The 22,821-nt window shown below is 39.8% G+C and overlaps 1 protein-coding gene across 2 annotated transcripts in view; it reads left to right on the forward strand.

Moving 5' to 3' along the window:
• The window catches only part of KHDRBS1 (KH RNA binding domain containing, signal transduction associated 1), a 35,454-nt gene that overhangs the window by 9,428 nt on the left and 3,205 nt on the right, over window positions 1–22,821 (forward strand). The window contains exons 2-10 of one of the 2 annotated variants that reach the window (XR_004423855.1): window positions 1,304–1,428; window positions 2,216–2,332; window positions 4,785–4,931; window positions 7,594–7,727; window positions 8,230–8,431; window positions 9,091–9,158; window positions 10,534–10,592; window positions 12,885–13,077; window positions 15,674–15,732. Coding sequence is in view for 1 of the 2 variants with exons in the window: in XM_033114227.1 (XP_032970118.1) it covers window positions 1,304–1,428; window positions 2,216–2,332; window positions 4,785–4,931; window positions 7,594–7,727; window positions 8,230–8,431; window positions 9,091–9,158; window positions 10,534–10,592; window positions 12,885–12,982 (950 nt within the window). In the remaining variant the exon portion in view is untranslated. Of the gene's footprint in view, window positions 1–1,303; window positions 1,429–2,215; window positions 2,333–4,784; window positions 4,932–7,593; window positions 7,728–8,229; window positions 8,432–9,090; window positions 9,159–10,533; window positions 10,593–12,884; window positions 14,234–15,673; window positions 15,733–22,821 lie in introns of those variants that run through there. The other variant, XM_033114227.1, reaches the window with a different exon arrangement.

Below are 22,821 nucleotides of genomic sequence, written 5' to 3' on the forward strand. Positions count from 1 at the left end.
CGCTCTGCCCCCACGTCTGTTAGTATCCCTGTCGTAGCACTTACCTATACTTCTCTGCTAACTTCATAGACTGGGAACTCAAGTACATAAATATAATGAAGACGGGGAGCATACTGACTGTTCTGTTGTGTCTCCTATACTTATAGGATAGGTGCCTGGCCCTTACCGCTTTCCCATAGTGGTTAATGACTGCCTCTTTTTAGTAGGAAGCACTCAAACACTTGCAACCACTGAGTGAACAAATGAACGAACAAATGAATGAATAGATGAAGTTCCCTAATGATAGGAAATACTGTTGGATGCTAAGGTTCTATCTTATGAAACTGTCTTAGCCTGCAAATTGAAAGTACCTTGGTGCATTTTTTTCCTTATGATATTGACTGAATTTGGATAATGTTGACACTTCCCAGGAAATGGACTTCAATTAACGTGCACACATGTTATTTTATTCTGTTTTATAGCAACCTCATGGGGTAGATATTGCCTTCATTTTACAAATAAGGAAACCAAAAATCAGAGCAATTAAATAACTTTTCAAAGTTCACACAACTAGTGAGTGACAGAGCAAGAACCAGCTCTTTCAAACTCTTAAGGACTACTACTGTCCAAAGCACTGCTGTCGTTACCGTGTTTCCCCGAAAGTAAGACCTAGCCGGACAATCAGCTCTAATGTGTCTTTTGGAGCAAAAATTAATGTAAGACCCGGTATTATATTATATTATACCCGGTTTTATATTATATAAGACTGGTCTTATGTTATGTAAGACCGGGTCTTATTTTACTTTAATTTTTGCTCCAAAAGACGCATTAGAGGTGATTGTCCGGCTAGGTCTTCTTTTCGGGAAAACATGATAGTGGAATTTTAATGGGATTCTCCATTGTATATTTTTTTTCCCTCCATTGTATATTTAAGTTATTGACTTTTATTTCTTCATCAAGATAGGACTTTGTACTTTTCCTTGATGCAGATTTTATTTTATTTTTTTAGTTCATTTATCCCTTTCCCCCCATCTCTTCCCATTATTGTTAAATCCATTTATTCTAAGAAACATTTTAATGTCTCTTGATGTAGAGGCTTTAGGTGGGGTCGTGGAAGAGCAAACTGCTTTTATTAGAAGCAAGCTTTGGGTTTCCTGTTCCATGTAGCTTTGGTACTTTCAGTCAGTCTCTATCTGAAATTAACACATCCAGCTGAACCATTTGGTGTGATTACATGGCACTCCATCTCATCACTTTATGTATATTTGGAAATTCGCCTTTACTTACCAGAACAAAACTCAATTAAATTGTTTGTTTCATTCAGAGATTGAGAAGATTCAGAAAGGACTTTCAAAAAAGGATGATGAGGAGAATTACTTGGATTTATTTTCTCACAAGAACATGAAGCTGAAGGAGCGGGTGCTGATTCCTGTCAAGCAGTATCCAAAGGTAAGGTGACAGGCGCCTCACGTCTCTGAGTTGTCTTCCTGAGTGTGAGAGTCATGGGCTTTCATAACAAATGGCGGAGATTGGTGCATCAGGAACTTACGCCTGTGAAGCTTCTCTTCCATACTTGTATACTTGTTTCTGGCAGTTGAAACAAGTCCATTACTAGTAGCATAGCTGTAGCCAGGAAGGAAATAAAATCATCTTTTTATTATCAAAACGAGTTTCTTTCTCAAATGTTTGTTTAGGCTCCAAGTTCAAAGGAAAAAAAAATGGAACCCTGAAGTGTTGTTCTGTTAATAGATTGACCTGAAATCTAAATAAAGGAAATATGACAAATTCTTGGCTAGATAAAGTTAATTTTATTTCTTACTCAAAGCTTTAAAGTAAATGCTTTCTCCTCCTCCTTTTCGTCTCCTATTTCCTTTTTTCAGGGAGGCAATTATATTTAGTTTACCAAACTAGTACTACAAAAGGGTGCCATATGTCTGTTCTGTTATGAGGTGACTTCCTTAAAAATGTTTATGTGTGTTAAAGTACTAGGGGTTGCAGTGTGATATTGTGGAAGGAGCACCAGACCGTATCAGGAATCCCAAATTCAAGTCTAGGAACTGCCACTTTGATAACCTAGGTGAACCATTTTATTAGTACAACCTCAGTTAATATCCTTTAGTAAAACGGGAATGGAACTGTACCTGGTTTACAGGTTGTTGAAGATAAAATGAGATAATATATGTGGAAATGTTTTATAGGAACATGTGTATTTAGAAATCTATTTATTTTCTGTCAGTTTAATTTTGTGGGGAAAATCCTTGGACCACAAGGGAATACTATCAAAAGACTGCAAGAAGAGACTGGTGCAAAGATCTCTGTGTTGGGAAAGGGCTCAATGAGAGACAAAGCCAAGGTAAGCTGGCATTAATTAATGAGGTAAGATACCATAATGCCTTTCAGTAGCCCAGGGTCCAGTATAGATGCCTTATGGAAGTTAGCACTTGCGTATGTACAGAATATGACTCCTTTAAATTTGCTTTGGATGTAAGAGATTGTAGACCAAGGTAATACATTTGCTTGGCAACCATGAAAGCCTAGCTGTTCCCTGGTGATTGTTTTCTTTCTGACTTTTGACTATGTAACAGTGGAAACAGCAGGAGAAACTTTGGCATTAGGAATCTTATCTATGAAAAGTTGGAAGGTGAGCTGTACTAAAACTTACCCAGACTAGAAACACTAAAATTTGAATAGCATGTTCCCTTTGCAATAACATGGAAAGGAGCAATAGTGTTCTAAGAGCAGGTAAGTCTGGGATTAGTTGTCTGGCTTGTTTTATAATCAGCTGGAATGTGAGGCCCACTAAAAGAAGGTATTCCAAAAGGAGCCATGGGTGATCCTGACAAAAGAACCTAACGCTTATTGATTTCCTTGCCATAGCCTCATTCGCTTTGTACTTTGTAAGTGCCAAGAAACATCCTACAAAAGAAGAATAGTCTTATTTAGCCTTCTAGGGTCAGATTTTTAGATGAGACATCCCTGCTACAGCCTAAAAACTTACTCTTTCAGGCCTCCTTTTACGCAGCCGAATTGATGAATGTTGTTTTCTCAGACCTTCTTTTGTCTACTCCCATTTCTCAACTAGAAGAGTAGTTAGAGCTGAAGTATGTTATTCTAGCTAATGAGATTTACATGAGATTTTCTTATCTCTATCCTGATTTCTTTCCTCCCCTAGAACTCTTATCTCGTATAAGCAGATAAGAAGGGCTGGTGATTAACAGCTCTACCTGGGATTTAAAAGCAAATGCTTGACAATCAATGAATGAATCATTCAATGATTGGCAAACAGTATAGAGATTTCTCAAAAAATTAAAAATGTAGCTGCCATAAGGTACAGCAATTCCACTTCTGAGTATTTATCTGAAGAAAACAAAAACACTAATTCAAAAAGATATATGCACTAATATATGGTGATGGAAAGAGAACTGACTCTGGGTGGTGAACACACAATGTGAGATACAGATAATGTATTACAGAATTGTACACCTGAAATCTATGTAACTTTATTAACATTTGTCACCCCAATAAACTTTAATTAAATAAAAAAAGATATATGCGCCCCTGTGTTCATTGCAGCAGTTACTAGTGATAGCCAAGATATGGAAGCAACCTAGATAACCATCAGTATATGAATGGATAAAGAAGATGTGTATACATACACGCACACACACAAAAAAAATATTTAGCAATAAAAAATGAAATCTTGCCAGTTGCAACAATGTGGATGGACCTAGAGATTATTATGCTAAGTGAAATATTAATAAATCAGACAGAAAGACAAATGCCATATGATCTCATTTATATGTGGAATCTAAAAAAATAAATGAATAAACATACAAAACCGACCCAGAGACATAGAGAACAAGCTGATGTTTGCTAAAGGGGAATAAAAATAAATTAATTATTAATAAAATTAGTTTAAATTACTTTATTGCATTTTTTTCTTTTTACTTTTATTTCTATTTGTCAAAAAATTATTAAACCTACAGAAATTATCGAATGTGACCCATAACCAAGAAAGAAAATCACTTAATTGAAAAAGACCTAGAAATAATAGATATGGGATTTGCAGACAAGTCTTGAAAATAATTATTATTAATATAATTTGTTCAAGGATATAAAGGAAAAAAGCACATAATTAGGAGAAAGATGTTATACACGGAAAATGAAACTGTGACAGCTGAAATGTAAATTTCACTGGGTGAGCATGAGATAATGTAAGACACTGAAGGAGAACAAAGGGGGGTGGAAATCAGAGAACTTAAAGACAGGACTATTCAAGCCAAAGTATGAAGATACAGAAGACTGAAAGAAAATGAACAGAGTCTTAGTTACCTGTGAAAGCATTATCATGCAATCCAGCATATGTGCAATTACAGTTGTAGGAGAGGAGAGAGTCGGGCAGAAAACAATTTAAGGAAAAAAAATAATAAAAGCAAGTGCTTGGCAATGAGTGAATGAATCAATGGATGAATCAATAATTGATAAACAGCTATTATCTGAATGGAGACTGGAATTAAGTTTGTCTCTTCTGTACTTTCTAATAAGAGCTCCAATGAATATGCCAGGATTCAAGACAGTAGTTAACTTAGCAGCAGACCAATTACAAGTTTAGCAGGTTGTGTAAATTATTATTCTCCAGAGCTTGTTTTACTTTCTTCTTGCACTTGACTGTTTTTCTTAGATGTTAGGGTTATTTCTTGCTGTCCCTTTGGCCTTAAGGTAAAGGTGTCGTTTGCTCCCTAGTCCCTGTGATGTGATTTTTATTTGTTTATTTATTTGTTTGTTTGTTTCGCATTTTTCCACAGGAGGAAGAGCTGCGCAAAGGTGGAGACCCCAAATATGCCCACTTGAATATGGATCTGCATGTCTTCATTGAAGTCTTTGGACCCCCCTGTGAGGCTTATGCTCTTATGGCCCATGCTATGGAGGAAGTCAAGAAGTTTCTAGTACCAGTAAGAAAATCCATATCCTGTGTCGTTTGAGCAGGAGAGAACTGGGATATTGTGCTGTTGCTAAGGCAGGGATGCTTAACTAGGGTCTCTGCATAACCTGAAATTGCATACCAAATTCTACACTTACGCTTCTTTTCCTGAAGTAGTCCGTTACTTGTACCTAGTTTTCAAAGCACTGTGCCCCAAGGCCACTCTACCCATCCTTGTCTAATGTGATCTTAGTTGTATCTTAGGTCCATAATGTGTCTGGCGTTCTAACATCTAGTTAACAAATATTTAACAGGGTCTTCGCTAAACTAAGCACTTTGGTACTAGTGTGGAACCAGAGGGTTATGATAGGAAAATTACTACGATGGTCATAAACCCTCTGCCCTCAAGGATTTATGTTTTGGTTCCTATAGAGAGTCTAGAGGATAACAGCAAAAAGCTTCTAGTATCTAATGTTAATGGATTAAATTTCCTAGAGGAGTTTATTCAAGTAGAGTTTGATTTGAAATAGACATGATTACTACAGGCTTGACTGACAATATTAAACAGATTCGTGTGCAGCTCCTTTGAGAAGAATTTGGGACGAACCGGGTTATCTATGTTGTTTATTACTGCCTGGTCAGAGGATCCATTCTTTGAATAAGTAGAAAATAGTGTAATTTTTGCCATTTAGCAAGGCTTGGTAGTTGTTAGAATTAGCATACTACTATTAAATATTTAATAGCCAAGGATGAATCTGGAACCTTAGAAAGTTTTTGGAATACTGTTCAACTAGAATTGAGTAAGCATCTAATTTTCATCATTAAAACTAAAAGTAGCTATAGTTCTTGGTTTTCTTATATATGTAAAATGAGGGAGTTAGAACTAAATGTGGTGAGAATTGGTAGAGCAAAAATTTATTAGCAGTGCATACCTATAATGCTGAGCTCCAGGGATTCCGACACTGTCTCAGATGTCTCAGCAGCTGCTTTGCTTCCATGTACCTCGTCTTCATTAGAATGTTCAACGTGAAACAGCAATTTTAAATATCCTAGAGAAAAATCCAGAGCTGGTCAATTTTCCCTTAAGGGAATTCTTTTGACTGTTTTTGAGGTGTTGTATTGAAGCATCCTGAGCCATTCTGTTTCTGAAGGACTGTGGGAAAATGCCCATCTCGTCTTTATTGTTAGTCTCAGAATATTTCTCAAAAGGGATAGGTTTACAAGGCTTCCTTGTAAGCGGATCTTCAAAAAAGATGCGTGCCAGGGAGATCTGGGTTTCCTCACTGTTGATGTGGCAGTTGGGAGACTGAGCACGTTGGCTGTCACTGGTCACTTGATTCTCCAGTGTGTCTCAAGCAGCAGTAATATGTAAGGTGGGAGGAGCTAAAGAGCTGTGGTGAGTCATCTCTGTGGTGACTAGAATCTTCTATTCTTAAAGCTGTATCCACCTGGAATGCATAAAAATGCATGAAGTATTATTAGGTTGGTGTAAAAGTAATTGCAGTTTAATAAGTTAAAAATAATTGTAAAAACCGCAGTTACTTCTGCACCAACCTAATAAGACTGAACGGCTCTCATCAGGAAATATGTGAAAAGATTTGCAAATGGCATTTGACTCAATTCTTCCCTCTTATGAAGAAAAAAAGTGAGCCTACTTTTGCATCCATGACCAGAGCCCTCCGTTTTCCCCTTAGAACCATTAACTATACCAGAGAGGCTTCCTGGTACAGTTAGAAGAGCACTGGACTGGGAGCTTTATCTGCGTCATCTTGGACAAGTTATTATTTCACTTTTCTGAGCCTCAGGTTCCTTGTTCATCCCAAACATATGTTAAGTATCTGGTAGGTGCCAAATACTATGCTTGGGTCTGAAGTTACAAAAATGGCTCCCAAGGAGCTCACAATCTAGTGAGAAAGACAGATAATTCTACAGTGAGGTGGTAAGTGCTTGGGTAGAGAAAATTAACATGGCCCTGTGGGAAAAGAGGAGGGACTGGGGGTGGCATCCAGAGAAAGTTTTTCAAAAGAGGTCATGTTTTAGGTTAAGTCTTGTAAGAGTGGGTTAGAGTCCCTCAGGTGGACCCCCAAAAAGGCAATATAGTCTAATGATGCAAAGCCTTGATTTTGGTGATTCTGAATTCACGTCTAGAATCTGCCATTGACTCTTATGTCCTTAGACTGGTTTCTTTATACCACCTGAGTCTGTTTTCCCAGCTGTAAAATGGGAAGATCTCCTACTTCGGGGTTATTTTGAAGATTAAACTGAAAAATCTATGTAAAGATTATTATATAATGCCCAGTGCATGCAGCTTAATTAATAGTAGTGGCTTTTATTATTCTAAGAAGAGGAAACTATTTGCAAGAATGGATGTGTAAGAGTATGCGAAGTTCTGAACCACCAGTTGTTCAGCATGGCTTGAAAGGAGGTTATACATGGAGAGAGGATGGAAGTGATGATCTGGAGAGCTAGGCAGGGATCACATCATAAAGAGCTACAACATTCTAATGAAGGACAGGTACTTTCCTCAAAGGTGACAGGTAGGATGCCATTCGACTTCAGAGATTGAATGACCTGAGACTTCATTTGGGCTTTCAAAGCTATTCTTAGCATTCAGTGCGCATGTGGGCTGGATGACTTCTCAGCAGCACAGGTGGAGGTGTTGTACAACGCTCCTCATTATCTTTCATTCGCAGGATATGATGGATGATATCTGCCAGGAGCAATTTCTGGAGCTCTCCTACTTGAATGGAGTACCAGAGCCCTCTCGCGGACGTGGGGTGCCAGTGAGAGGCCGGGGAGCTGCACCACCTCCTCCACCTGTTCCCAGGTAAAAATAGTGGAAACAAAACCAGAAATAGGATATAAATTTGACAGCTCGTACCATCTCTCTCTTAGTGGTGCTCTTACCTCCAGCTGAGAAGGGGTCTTAGGATTTGTATCCTGCATCGAGTGGAATTGTAGATCTTGGGCACTTTAGCCATAGTCAAGTGCAGCAGTCCTGCTGAAACTTTTAATTTTGGACATTGCTAGCATTTTTAAGTGGCCTCTGACTTTAGAATTTTACCTTTTGTTGCTGATCTTTATAGAGTATTCAGACTCTTCAAGGCAGTCCACCAATGAGACAGTCGTAGGTCCACTGTGGGATCTGGGGAGTCTTCCATTATGGGTCCTTGACCCACCTTACACCTTACCTCTGTGTTTTAATAATATTCTATTTGGGGAATCATAAAAAGCTAGCTAGCTAGCTCCAGAATTTGCAAACAAATTTGAACATGAAAGTAGCCCATTGGTTTAAAAAACTCCATTTAAAATAAACTTTATTTTTGCAGGGGCCGTGGTGTTGTACCTCCTCGGGGGGCTTTGGTGCGTGGTACACCAGTGAGAGGAGCCATCACTAGAGGTGCCACTGTGAGTCGAGGAGTGCCACCCCCACCTACTGTGAGGGGTGCTCCAGCACCAAGAGCACGGACAGCAGGCATCCAGAGAATACCTTTGCCTCCACCTCCTGCACCAGAGACATATGAAGAATATGTAAGAAGTTTGAACAATGTGCCATTTCCCAATACCTAGAAGGTTGCCAAGGGAAGTTGAATGACAGGGCCTTGGCCCTTGATGTAGGCGACAGGGACTGCTTGTAGGATTTGGGAATCTGCTCTCCTCTTACAGAAGGTTAATGTGAATGTTAAGTATGAGAAGATTTTTCCATTTTAAGCATGGTTTATTATATGTAGATTAAACAGGAAATAAGCTATACCAGGGAGTATTTTCTCAGTCTGTTGAGGTGTTGCTTCTGGTCCTGTCCTCAGTTTCAGTCTAATAAACTCGTACATAACTTCCTATAGGTTTGTACATGAAAAAAAAAAAAGAAAGAAGCTGTGCCTTGATGTACAGTGTTTTACTAAGGGGTCTCCCACTACTATTATTACTACTGCAGTTCAACTTTGTGCCTTATTTCCTGCCCAGTGTTTAAAGGGTTTTGTTTTGTTTTGTTTTTCTTCATTGGTTCGTTGTTTTGTTTCATTTTTTTAAAAAAGTATGACCCTTACTCTCTCGACTATTCCACAATGGGTGTTAACATTTTGGAGGGAAATTTCATGTTCTGTTCATCTAAAAGCCTGCCATCCTCCCATGGGATATAATTAGCTCCCCATCTGTGATTCTGACTTTCTATTTCATTTCATTTGTTCTAGGGATATGACGATTCATACGCAGAACAGAGTTATGAAGGCTACGAAGGCTATTACAGCCAGAGCCAAGGGTGAGTCAGCCAATAGAGGTGCTGTTTCGTGTATTAGAGATGGAGGGAGGGAGTTGGAGGAACTGAGAGATTTTTGGCAGTACAAGTCTGAGGAGCAACATGGCTTGCCTTTTGAGGGTATCTCCTCTGCTTTTGACATCTGTAAGGCACATACTTAGATCTGTACGTTTGGATAATTGTGAATCTTAAATTATATTGTAAAATCTGGGAATAGCAGATGAAAATTTCTTGAGCTGTGACTATGTGCAACAAAGGGAAAATGCCTTTAAATTCTTTTGATTTATTATTTTAAAATATCAAAGCCACATTAAAGTTGTATAAAGGCCTAAAAGAAAACTAGAATCCCACTGCCATAACTTAGGTTTTTTTCCTGCACTTTTCTTATAAAACATTTTGTGTGTGTGTGTGTGTGTGTGTGTATGTATCTTATCTGTGATTGATTGAAAAGGCATCTCCTAATTCTACAGTGGTGACAGAACAGTTCTTTTCATGTTTGTTTATTCTCTTCCAGTGAGCCCTGTGAATACATATGTCCACCATGGTTAAGATGGTCAATTTCAGATTATGCTTTTTCACCTTAAATTGTGTGATATCCATATTTTTCTTTGCTATAGTTGTCACTTTTTTATGAGTACATAATTATACATGTTTTGGAACTATTTTGTGGTTTGGAGATGGGGGAATGAGCATTTTCTTGTATAACAAGATCTGACAATTAAGTTTGCGAACTCATCCTAGAAAAAGTGCTACATACCTCATTGCTGAATATCACTATGGTCTCCTTCAAAGTACTCCCCTTGGGAAGCTATGCACCGATGCCAGCGCCTAGTCCACCCTTCAAAGCAATTTTGGAACTCTTTTTCTGGAATGGCCATCAGAGCTGTCATATTACCCTTGATGTCCTGAATGTCATCAAAATGTCGTCCTTTCAATATTTCCTTTATCTTTCGGTAAAGAAAGAAGTCATTGGAGGCCAGATCAGGTGAGTAGGGAGGGTGTTCCAATACAGTTATTTGTTTACTGGCTAAAAACTCCCTCACAGACAGTGCCGTGTGAGCTGGTGCATTGTCGTGATGCAAGAGCCATGAATTGTTGGGAAAAAGTTCAGGTCGTTTTTGTCTAACTTTTTCACTCAGCTTTTTGAGCACTTCCAAATAGTAAACTTGGTTAACTGTCCAACTGGTACAAATTCATAGTGAATAATCCCTCTGATATCAAAAAAGTTTAGCAACATCATTGTAACAAGTTCACAAACTTAATTGTCAGACTTCATGTATACAGTAAAATGACTAAAATATGGAAATATATGGGAGAAAGGTGAAACTGAAACATAGTTGCTGTATAGCTGTCCTAACACTCTGTCTTTGGCTTTCAGGGATTCAGAATATTATGACTATGGACATGGGGAGGTTCAAGATTCTTATGAAGCATATGGTATGTCTTTATTTCTGTGGTGGGGCAGAATGTTCAAGTAAGTACCTGAGAGAAGGCTGGATGACAGGGTGAGAGAGTCACACGTCTGAGGAGAAGCCCTTAAAGACCAAGGTGTTGGTCGATGTGACGATAGGAATCCTACTCTTGTTTAAATTTTTGGTGTATGGTAGAGAGAGGGACCACTAAAGTGAGAGAGTGGTACTGTTACTGTTGGAAGACTAAGCAGATGTCCTAAGCTGGGGCGCAGGTCCAGCCTGACCTGGTTGGAACAGCAGACTTTTAAACTGATATTGTTGTTGTTTTCTGTCTTAGGCTGGGAGATGGCTAGGCCTGGGTTATGTTGCTGGGCTTTTGCTGCTGATACCTAGACCACATTGGTGGATAATAATTTAATTATATCCAGCTCTATTCTTCTGCCCCTCCTCACTTTTAAAAATAATTTTGGATCTCATCGAAAAGAATCTCAGTGTAGAGGAAGTGCTAGCTGAAAGGGATCTAGCTGGCCAGAGCAGGTTGGGGCAAGAGTAGCGTCTGTTAGACTCAGATTAGAGACTGTAGGCTGGAGCCAAGTCGGCAATACTGCACCAAGATCCCTACTGTCTTAGAGACATCTCAACTCAGGCCTTGATCCCAAGAGAGCCATAGAGGCTGGAATGGCTGCAAAACCAAACTGCCTTCCCTGAGGTTTGGTTGCAAACACATTGCTCAGGAGTGTCCTCAAGAGCCAATTATGGCCCCGTGTTAGTGGGCCACAGGGAGGGAGTGCCACATGGCAGTGGATGCAGAGAGAGCAGCCTTTTGAATGTGAGGCATTTTCAACACACCGGAAGGAATTCCAGAGTCCTTGGCAGGGGGTTCCGCAGTTGACAGTTCATCTTAAGATAACTAGTCGACAGTCTGCCCGATCCTCTAGCTGAAAAGGGGGCTCCACCTTAGGGCCTCCAACAGCCAGACAAGCCGAGCTCAACTCCTCAGCATAGTATGTAGTAGCCAATCAGCTGCTTGCCCAGGAAAACCATTTTTACAAGTTCTAGCTAAATGGTACTGGACAGTTGCCATCAGTAACACGGCACTACTCCGCTCATATGCCACTATTTAGAAGGGTGGTATGATTGCCCTGGAGTATTTTCCTCCGTCGGTGAGGCAGCACAGTGGGGCCTCTGTCTGTGTTGACTAAATTGCATTTCTGTTTTGCCGGATAAAAGACTAGACTGCAAGAGGCAGGATGCTCCTTGTGCTCCTGGTATGATGTTGCCATGGTTAATCTGTTCTGATGCCTGCCTTTATAAACAGAATTAGAAAAATAAACTGTATTGTTAGTACCCAGGAGGCACTTGAACAGTGATGGACAATTATGCTAGGTTTATAAACAGGCTTAGCTAGGGTTCTGTGAGACTTTAGACCCATATAGGGGTTATTAAACTTACCAGTGATGGAGGCAGATGTTTGTGAATGCGGGCAGCTGGAGAAATACTTCAGGGATGAACTGGCATGTGTAAAGTATGGGGATGAGTGTGAAGAATAAGCTTATGAACACAAGTCATTTTTATGAGAGGTCAGCTCTGGAAGTAAGGGATCCTGTCCCTCGAGCTTTTCCTTGTCACAAAGGAAAACCATTTGAGGATGTCAGCCATGTTGTCTGGCTTCTCTGGATTATTGACATAAGCAAGAGGCCGTGAATTCTTCTAATCAGGGCTCTAAACGCATTTGATTGGTACTTCCCGCCGCCAGACCAGTGGACCAGCTCTGCTGGTGGGGGGGCCTCCTGAAATGTGGCCCTTGCTTGCTTCTCCCAGAGAGCCAAAGGACACTTTGCCGCAGGGAAACCTGGTTTGGCTGTTGCGTGGAAAGAGAACTACCTGCTTCCAGTCTAAAGACTTCCAGAAGTTGTTATCTTACCCTAGCTGTCTGGCAGATTGCTTTGGGAACAGGAAGGGGCATTGCAGACCCAGTAAGATTGATTTCCTCACTGTCTCAGCAAGGTGTTAGGTTTATCAAGGTCTGACGGCTGGAGGATAGATCATGTTGCCTGTGGAGAGCCTCTGCTGGAGGTTACTCCAAGCCTTTCTGAGCTTTTTTCTTACGTCCATTTACTCAAAACTGCCCTCCCAGTGGGAAATTGCCTGAGCTGCTCAGGAGGGCCAAGCAAAAGGAAAAGCAAGGACTACTGGGGAGGTGGCAAGACATTGGAAGCAGCAGTGTTTCTGGTGATCTTTACCAGGTGACCTACCCCTGCTCATCCCAAAATGCCATTGGCCCATGGTTTATAAACTATTCTTGCTTTCCCCGCAGGCCAAGACGACTGGAATGGGACCAGGCCGTCGCTGAAGGCCCCTCCAGCTCGGCCGGTGAAGGGAGCATACAGAGAGCACCCATATGGACGTTATTAAAAACAAACATGAGGGGAAAATATCAGTTATGAGCAAAGTTGTTACTGATTTCTTGTATCTCCCAGGATTCCTGTTGCTTTACCCACAACAGACAAGTAATTGTCTAAGTGTTTTTCTTCGTGGTCCCCTTCTTCTCCCCACCTTACTCCATTCTTAACTCTGCATTCTGGCTTCTGTATGTAGTATTTTAAAATGAGTTAAAATAGATTTAGGAATATTGAATTAATTTTTTAAGTGTGTAGATGCTTTTTTTCTTTGTTGTTTAAATATAAACAGAAATGTACCTTTTATAATAAAAAAAGAAGTTGAGTAAAAAAAAAACACCACAAACCTGTTAGTTTCAAAAGTGACATTGCTTGCTTAAAGGTTCTGAAGTTAAGGCTTGTTAACTTTATCTTAGTTTTGATTTGAGGCATCCCGTAAAGTTGTAGTTGCAGAATCCCAAACTAGGCTACATTTCAAAATTCAGGGCTGTTTAAGATCTAAAATCACAAACGTTAACTGCAATAGGTGCCACCATGTAAAAGTGAGCTCAGACGTCTCTAAAAATGTTTCCTTTAAAAGCACATGGCGGTTGAATCTTAAGGTTAAATTTTAATATGAAAGATCCTCATGAATTAAATAGTTGATGCAATTTTTAACGTTAATTGATTTAAAAAACAACAAAATTAGGTTTGTAAAACTGACTTTTTCATTATGTGGGTTTTGAAATCTAGCCCCAGACATACAGTGTTGAGAGATACTTAGCAGGGAGTAGGTTTGAAAGAGGTTGATTGGGGGAGAGGGGTTGGCCACCTGAATTGAATTTGATGCAGAGCTTTTTTAGCCATGACCTTTCAATAATAGTAGTAATAATTAAGATTTCAGTATTTATTTTAAAAAGACAAAGTATTTTGTCCATTTGAGATTCTGCACTCCATGAAAAGCTCACTTGGACATTGGGGCCAAAAGCTGATGATTTTCTTAAGTTGTGACAGTTGTCAATATTGAACTGTTCCCAAGGTAGTTAGTCAAGTATGTCTCAACACTAGCATGATATAAAAAGGGACACTGCAGCTGAATGAAAAAGGAATCAAAATCCACTTTGTACATAAGTTAAAGTCCTAATTGGATTTGTACCGTCCTCCCATTTTGTTCTTGGAAAATTAAATGCTACATGTGTAAGTCTGCCTAAATAGGTAGCTTAAACTTATGTCAAAATGTCTGCAGCAGTTTGTCAATAAAGTTTAGTCCTTTTTTAATCAAAGTAAATGTGATGAATTGTCATTTTTGTGGGTGGACAATAAAATAGTTTTCTCTTTCAAATAAACTTAAATTAACTAAAGTTAATGGGCTTGTTAAAATACGGAGGCATTCTTAAAAGTGGTGGGGGGGATTTTATTTTAAGTATACCAAAAAAATTTTTATTGAGTTGTTAAGTTTTAGTTTAAAAATAACCAAAGCTTTTTCACCCCCTGGAAGTTGTTGAAAACAGTTTTATATAATCCTATCACAAGATCTAATTTCTGGAGAGAAAAACCCAACTAAACCAAAACTTTGATTGTTTTCCATACATAGGCCTCTATTTAAAGTGCCAGCCACCCTAGTTTGCATCTTCTGTAGAGCCCCTGGGTGGTCCTAAAAGTGACACCAAATAATCTGAGCTTGGAAAGAAATAGCACCTGCCTTTAGAGACGACAATTCAGCAAACCCTGGGTGCCCTTAAGGGTTTCCCTTCTAATCCCAGAAATGCTGTTAATAAAATCTGCTGGGCTGGGGCAGGATCTGGCATGACAGGCTGGCTCTGAACTCCCTCCTGAGAGACCAAGAGAAGAAATGATGGAATTGGTTGGCCCTGTTTCCACTCTTCTGTTAATTTTCAGGGTACTCGTGCCTTCTCTAAGGGAGCCACCTAAAACTGCTCGGGGGTGAAAAATCCTCTTGTATGAAGTGCCAAGCTGCCTGCAGCAGTGCATGATGGACATTTTTTTTTTCTTTTTAAAACACACCAACAAAAAAATGTATTTGTAGATTGTGATAAAGTGTAAATAACTGAATTTTCAACCATGGTTTGAAGTCAGCTTTCAGGGCATTATGTCTTGTTTTGATGAAAAGAGATCACTCTATACCCCCCTTTTTAAAGGAAAATTATCGCAAGAGAATCAGGATGTGTAAAGCTAACATGCATCGCAAAAAACCAAAGGTAACCTAAATGTCTGATTTTAATAGCACATATTTCTCTTTTACATAAACTGTGACAGCAACTTGCATAAACAATTCTTTAGCTGTTAATTTTAATGTAAAAACTTTGCAAAACTTGTTTAATAAAAATAGCTGTAAAAAGAAAAACCATATGCTGCCGTATAAATTAGCCATAACTCTTAATAATCCTGCCCATCACAAGTGAACTGTAATGTAACCTGGGCACAAAGTCTGACATCTTAAATGACACACTGTAAAATTTCAATGACTGTAGATTAGATCTGCTCCCCAAAGTAAAGCTTTCTGCTCAGCTATTTTAAAATGTACAAGGATGAGCCCCGATAGGTCCCCATATTGATATTCACAATGAAATGTTACTTAAAATTTCCTTAAAAGTTGCATGTTTCTCTCCTGTAATGTATAAACTGCATGCAGGATCTCTATCTTTTATTTTGTATGTCTTGAAAACAACTTCTTCGAAAGACTGATCTCCTACTTCTCCATTTTCAGGTCCTTGAAAATCCTGAGACATTTCCTGGGGTAGAATGGGTAGTGAAGACCCATATCAGGTATGTTAAGGTGGCTTTCCATTAAGGATGTGGGACTTTTATCCTGACTATAAAACAGTTTTGCCAGGGGATCTTGGCCTGGGAGGTGATAAATGTGCGAATCTTCCTTGCACGTCATTTGTACCATATTTGCAACATAACCATGGTTATATGTTTACAGTCCATATTGAATTTACTTGTAATGACAACATAGTATCAACTTAGGGTTATTAAGTCCCACTATCCTGTCAGTAACCTGATGATGCAGTGTTTTATTTGGAGTTCATTGGTTGTAAGCAACAAAGTGACTGGCTAATGTAAATAAAAGGGAATCATTAGAAGGATGTTAGGGGCTCACAGATTTACTGTGAAGGCTAGAAAATCTATCTTGGGAACCAGAGTGGCTGCGGAGAACTGAAACAGCAGTGGTGGGCCACAGGAATGATCCTGAAGCCGAGCTAGCCGCTTAAGCCCTATTGCTGGAATAAATAAAGTCTAGCCATATTTGGTTTCTTTCTCCCTCAAGATTCAAGTTCTAGGGAGGGAATGTCAAACTGGATTAGCTTGAGTCATGTGCCCATACTTCGCCAGTATGTAGTTAGGAACAAGCTCGTTCCTCAAAAGGAAGTCAGAGGGGTATTAGGAAAGGGAAGTGAATTCTGGGCAGCCAAAAAAAAACAACAATTGTCCCATAATAACTGTATTTTACAGAAGTAACTGAGAATTAGGTTAAGTGACTTCCCAGGGTCACATAATTAGTATTGGTAGTCATCAAGCCCAAGTTTATGCTGCCAGAACCTAACATCTTAATTCTTATACTATACTGCTTATAAGCTAAGGAAGGGGTATTGCTCACACTTATGAGACACCCAGTAGGGATATCGTATTGTGGTAGAAAGGATGTGGAACCTGACGAAAAATTACAGTTGAGTCTATGAGCTATCTTTAGTGATCTAAAACAAATCACTTACCTTATTTCCACATCTGGGAAGGAAGAGAGGGATAACATACACCAACAGTGGTTGGCACACAGAAGCAGTTCTGTGTATAAGACCACCAGTTCAGTGTCCTATGCATAGTAAATATTAGTGTTCTTTCCCTAAGAAAATTGAACCCTCTGGTTTGGTTAGTTGGGCTCACTCTGACAACTGAATAAGCCTTCCTGTTGCTTGAAGCCTTCAGGGAACTCACTAGATGATGTTTTCGTCTGCTCCTGAATGAGTTGTTCAGGGTTCGGATGGCCTTGAGGAGACAAGTTCTACGTGAGAAGGCCAAAGTCACATAGAGCCTTTCACAGAGAAATTTGCCTTTTTGGACATTTCTTCCAAGGAAGCCTACCTCTCAGCCAGGAGCCTCTCAGATTTGGAGACTTTCAGGGGGGCCATATGCCTTGAGCATGGTTTTGGGAACCCAGGAAGTCCTAAGGATGACATTGGTTCATATGAATGGCTAGGAAAATTTAAGGGGAAGTCCCTGAATGCAGAGAAGTTAGTCTCAACTTTGCCTAGGGTAGTGTGCAGAGCAGAATTTTGAGGAAGTGTCTTTCTTCACTTGGCCTGTAATTTGTGCTTGGAAAGACAGGTTCCATTGTTGGCAGACCATGCCTGGGTCTGCCTGTTCTGGGTGTGTAGGTTAGTCAGTTGGTCCCAGTGTTTTCTATAGCTTTCTGTCACTGCCTGTGAACATTTATTACAGTTCTACAGGCTTTAGAGCCAGGCAAGCCTGGGCTCTGCTTCATCAGAGTTTTTGTCTCTGTTGACAAAAACAAAACCCTTAACCCCTCTCATTTATCATCAAATGAAGTTGATAATAACAGCTAACATTTATCACTTATGTGCATCACCATATCCTAAGCCGTTAAGAAGGATTATGTCATTTGATCCTCTCTACCTTTTTCTTTTTTAGTTGAGATAAAATTCACATGACATAAAATTTACCATTTTCGCCATTTAGAGAGTATACAGTTCAGTCGTTTTTAGAACATTCACAATGCTATGCAACCATCATCATCTATTTAATTCCAGAAAATTTCCATTGCCCCAAAAAGAAATCCCATACCTGTTAGTCACCACTGCTAATTCCCCTCTCCTGGCAACCACTAATCTACTTTCTCTGTCTATGGATTTTTTTCTACCCTGGACATTTTATATAAATGGATTTGTATAACATGTCCCTTTTGTGATTGGCTTCTTTCACTTTGTGTAATGTTTTCAAGGTTCATGTTATAGCATGTGTCAGTACTTCATACTAGTGATAGGAAACATATTGCAAAAGCAGCCCACTTCATTTAGAACAGCTCTAAGTATTGGAAGTTTTTCCTTGTGTTAATGGGTTACTCCAATAACATACTGGTTCCGCTTTGGACCCCTGAATATCCTTTCAAGTATTTGAAGATCATTGCCATTCATGTTTCTTTCCCAGCTCTCAAAGTTTTTTGTTAGACTTGCTAGATCTGATTTTTAAGAAAAATCAGAAATTTGTATTTTACATACTGCCAATTGTTTGATGTTTGCTGAAATTTGTATCATTCCCTTTAAAACATCCACTACAAGCCAAATGCTGCCCATAGCCTACCAGTTTGCAGCTTCTGGTTACCTTCTATTAATATAAATTAAGAACATGTTAGGATTATTGAGCTATAATTCATATACCATACTATTCAACCATTTAAAGTCAATGGTTTTTAGTATAGTCATGTACTGCGTAACAAAGGTCAATGACGGACCGCATATACAACCATCTATCCTAGGTGAGTAGTAGGCTGTACCATCTAGGTTTGTGTAAGTGCACTCAGTGATGCTTGCACGACGACAGAATTGCCTGGCGACACATTTCTCAGAATGTATCCCCATCATTAAGCGGCGCATGACTGTATATACAGAGTTGTACAGTCATCACCGTAATCAATTGTGGAACATCTTTATCACCCCAGAAGAAACACTATGCCCTTTAGCCATCTCCCACCAATCCACTCACCCTCTCCAGCCCTAGGCAACCACAAATCTACTTCCTGTCTCTATCGAGTTGCATATTCTGAACATTTCATATAAATGAAATCATACAATATGTGATTTTTTTTTTTGACTGGGCTTCTTTGACTAGCATAATGTTTTCAAGCTTTATCCATGTATCAGTGCTTCATTCCTTTTATTGTCAAATACTTCTGCATTGTATGCATATACTACATTTTGTTTATCCATTCACTCGGACATTTGGGTTGTTTTTGCTTTTTGGCTGTGTGAATACTACTGTGGACATTCATGTACACATTTTTGTGTGGACATATGTTTAATTTCTTAGGCATATACCTTAAAAAGGTATTACTGGCTCATATGATAACACTGTTTAGCATTCTGAGGGACTGCCAAATTTTTTTCCACAGAGGCTGCGCATTCCCACCAGCCGTATATTAGGTTTCTAATTTCTCCATATCCTCACCGACACTTGTTATTTTCTGTTTTGTTTTTTTGTTTATTGTAGCCATCCTACTGGGTGTGTAAATTGGTACCTCATTGTGGTTTTGATTTGCATTTTCCTAATGACTAATTTTGTTGAGCATCTTTTCATGTGCTTATTCCCCATCTGTATGTCATATATCGTCTTTGAAGAAATGTCAGTTTATATCTTTCGCCAATTTTTAAATTGGATTATATGTCTTTTTATTACTGAATTGTATGTTCTTTATATGTTCTAATGGTAGACCCTTATAAGGTTTGTGATTTGCAAGTATCTTCTCCCATTCCATGGCTTCTTTTATTTTTTCTAAATTTTTATTGGGGAATATTGGGGAACAGTGTGTTTCTCCAGGGCCCATCAGCTGCAAGTCGTCGTCCTTCAGTCTAGTTGTGGAGGGCGAAGCTCAGCTCCAAGTCCAGTTGCCGTTTAGTTGCAGGGGGCGCAGCCCACCATCCCATGTGGGAATTGAACCAGCAGCCTTGTTGTTAAGAGCCGGCGCTCTAACCAACTGAGCCATCCGGCCGCCCCTCTGGAAGCTCAGCAGCAGCTCATTGTCTTCAATCTATTTCTGGAGGGCACAACTCACTGGCCCATGTGGGAATTGAACCAGCAACTCTGTTGTTCAGTGCTCTCACTCCAACAACTGAGCCATCCGGCTGCTTCTCCAAATTATGTCTTTATCCTGTACATTGTACTACAGGCTGCCAAAGTGCAAATGAGGCTGTTTTAGCTGCCGTGCCTGGCCATATGTAGTTCTCCAGAAGCTCAGAGAGTGAGCGCCAACATTCCTTTCTTCCACCATCAACCTCATTTGCTTCTGTCCTTATCTCCCTCCAGGATTTCTTTCCAGGGAAACTCCAGGTGCTCTTGGCAGTGACAGTTGCTGCTAAGGGAACACTCTCACCCTTCCTTACCTAGGGATATGGCAATTATTCAAATAGCCTTAGAGTTTGTCCACTCTTGCTTTCTCTTCTACGACTTCTCACCCCCAGCCCAAGCTAAGAATGAAGATACATCAGCAGCTGCTAGGGCTCTCTGACCACAAAGGATGAAACAGACTCAGACTGTTTTTTGTTTCAGAAACAGGAGCCTGAGAGTCGGCCTAAATGTAAGAATTAAAACTATAAAACTCTTAGAAGGAAATCGGTATAAAATCTTCATGACATTGAATGAGGCTTCTTAGGTTTCTTACCTATGTCACAGCAGCCCCAAAGGCTTCTTGCCTACAAATACTCAACGTGTTGTTGAACAAAGTGAACAAGGGAGATAGAGGTCCTGCTGGTAGATGTTTTGCTCAGGTTTTTGAAAGTTTAAGTACTCCCTCTGTGACCTTAAACCCTGAGGCAATATGTCCCCCAAGGCTTTGCCCAAAGTTCATTTCTGGATTAGAATGCATAAGGCAGCATATGGGCTCCCGCTTTCTTGATATCTTCTCCTGCTTTGTGTGAGCCTATACAGGCTACTGTTTGCTGGCAGTGTTACTATTAAATAGTCATTTTAATTTTTTTTTTTTCATTTTATTACTTCTCGGTCTACTCCCATTCATCAATCTTGACTCCATTTTTTTAAAAGGAGAAAGTGACATAGGGAAAATAAGCAGCTTTGCTGACTAAGGGAGTAGAGAACTCAATTTAATGCCTACTGTGTGTCCCTATTTTTGTAAACGAGGCACCTGATACTAGGAGAGACGAAGTAATTTACCACAGTTGTATAGCAAGTTGTGTGAGGCGGTGCATATCAACATTTTTGTACATCAGAGTCCATTTTCTATGGTGAAAGCATGCTGCTTTTATAAGATAATACCATATTTTATTGACACTGAGGCCATTTATTATGAGATGTATCATTAGGTACTGCAAAGAAAGAAAAAAGACTGCCAGTTAAACCAACACAATGGCTTCTTGTTCGTATCGAGAGTAAGAATCGTCTTGATTTCAGAGATGTCGATTGCATTTTGTCAATTCTTACATTCTTCACCATGCACTGTCTTCTCTACACGTAGATTAGCTATTATTATCCCATTCTTACACAGTGATGAAACTGAGGCCCAGAAAAATTAAATCACTTATCCAAGGCTATGCAGCTGTGATGTAGCAGAGCTGGGATCCAAGCTCAGGCAGTCTGACTTCAGAGTCTAGGATCAGTTTCAACCACTAGACTACACTGAAACTGAGGGTCTCACCTGTCAGCCAGAACCATCCCAGGGAGCCTGTATATCATTCTATATTCTGGAAGGAGGCTTATTCTGCAGGAGTATTGTTACTAATGCAGTGAACATTTGCTGAGGTCTCTTAGACCCTTGTGCTGGCTGTGGTGGGTTCTACGTCTGTTCATAGTCTCTGCCCTCATGAAACTCAGTCTAATGGGAGAGAGTAAGTCTTACATAGTTAATAGTAGTGTGTGGTCATTTCTGTTGCTGAACTGAGTATCAGGCAGCCTTCAGGAGCTGTCCGAGAAAGGGATAAGGAGAGCCAGAGAAGGGGGAGGTGCATTTCAATTGAGTCTTACAGGATAACTAAGAATTTGCCCGGCAGACAGATAGGTTATTGTAGCACTTTATTATGGCTTTAAACAGACTAATTTCAAATTCTGCCGCCTCCAAAGCTTCTGGTTTTGGAAACTTAGGTGAGTTATCCTCTCCAAGTCTCAGTTTCATCATCTGTAAAATTGGATAATAACATTTACTTCACAGCATTATTGTGAAGATTGAGGGAACTAATATATGTAAAACATTCATCATGACATGGTCAGCACCCAATAAATGTTAGCTATAAATAGATGCCGGAAGCGTAGAATAGTGCCAATTTTGAAAGGCTAAATTTTGGGCAAGGAATTTGGACTTTATTCTAAAGTTTAGGGAGCTATTTGAGGCCTTTAGCACAAGAACACACCTGTCTTTGCCACTGTGCTGGCGAGGTAACAAAGGAAAGGAACCAGAAGAGAAAAGCCTTCTGTAAGTGGCCCTACTCCTTTGTGGGACAGTGAAGGGAATGGTCCCCCTTTACCTGGCCAAAATAGAAACACCTTGCCCGAAGGCCTTTTGGTACTTTCCTTTTTTCAGAAAGCAGAATCATCGCTCCTTTCAGGTAGTATTAGGGCTATATGAGGGTGGGATGTTAAGCTTTCATCGTATCTTAATTTAGTCTTCCTATATCCTGTCCCTTTCACCCACCCTGTGAATTGGAGACCAAAACTCTCTGAGTCTCCACTAATAGAAACTTTGTTCTTAAGGAAATGTTAAGCAAAGTTTTGCTTCACCACTTTAAGTCCTGAATGAGTGAAGTCTCTGCCTCCATTTTAAGCTCTTAATTCTGTGTTACCTCTGTGCTGGGAGTGTCGTATGTGGCATCCCATTTAATTCTTACAGACAGTCCTGGGAAGGGAAGATTATCCTGGGAAACTGATGGGTACGCATTAGGATGGCCCCAGGGTCCAAAAGCTGGAGTTTAGACCTAAGTCTTTCTGTTCCCTCTTAGCTGCCTCCTCTGTGCCTAGAGTGGCCATAAGATCAGTTTACACAAAAAGTAGTTCCCAGTTTTGGTGTACAGGATGGGTGTCCCTGGCTTGGTTTCCAGATTCCCGAAGTTAAAAAAATTGGATCTTTCTCAGCCCTCCCTCCTTTTCTGTCTCCAGACCCTCATGCACCTCTTGCTT

This window comes from Rhinolophus ferrumequinum, chromosome 9 (assembly GCF_004115265.2).
Source record: "Rhinolophus ferrumequinum isolate MPI-CBG mRhiFer1 chromosome 9, mRhiFer1_v1.p, whole genome shotgun sequence".
NCBI lineage: Eukaryota > Metazoa > Chordata > Mammalia > Chiroptera > Rhinolophidae > Rhinolophus > Rhinolophus ferrumequinum.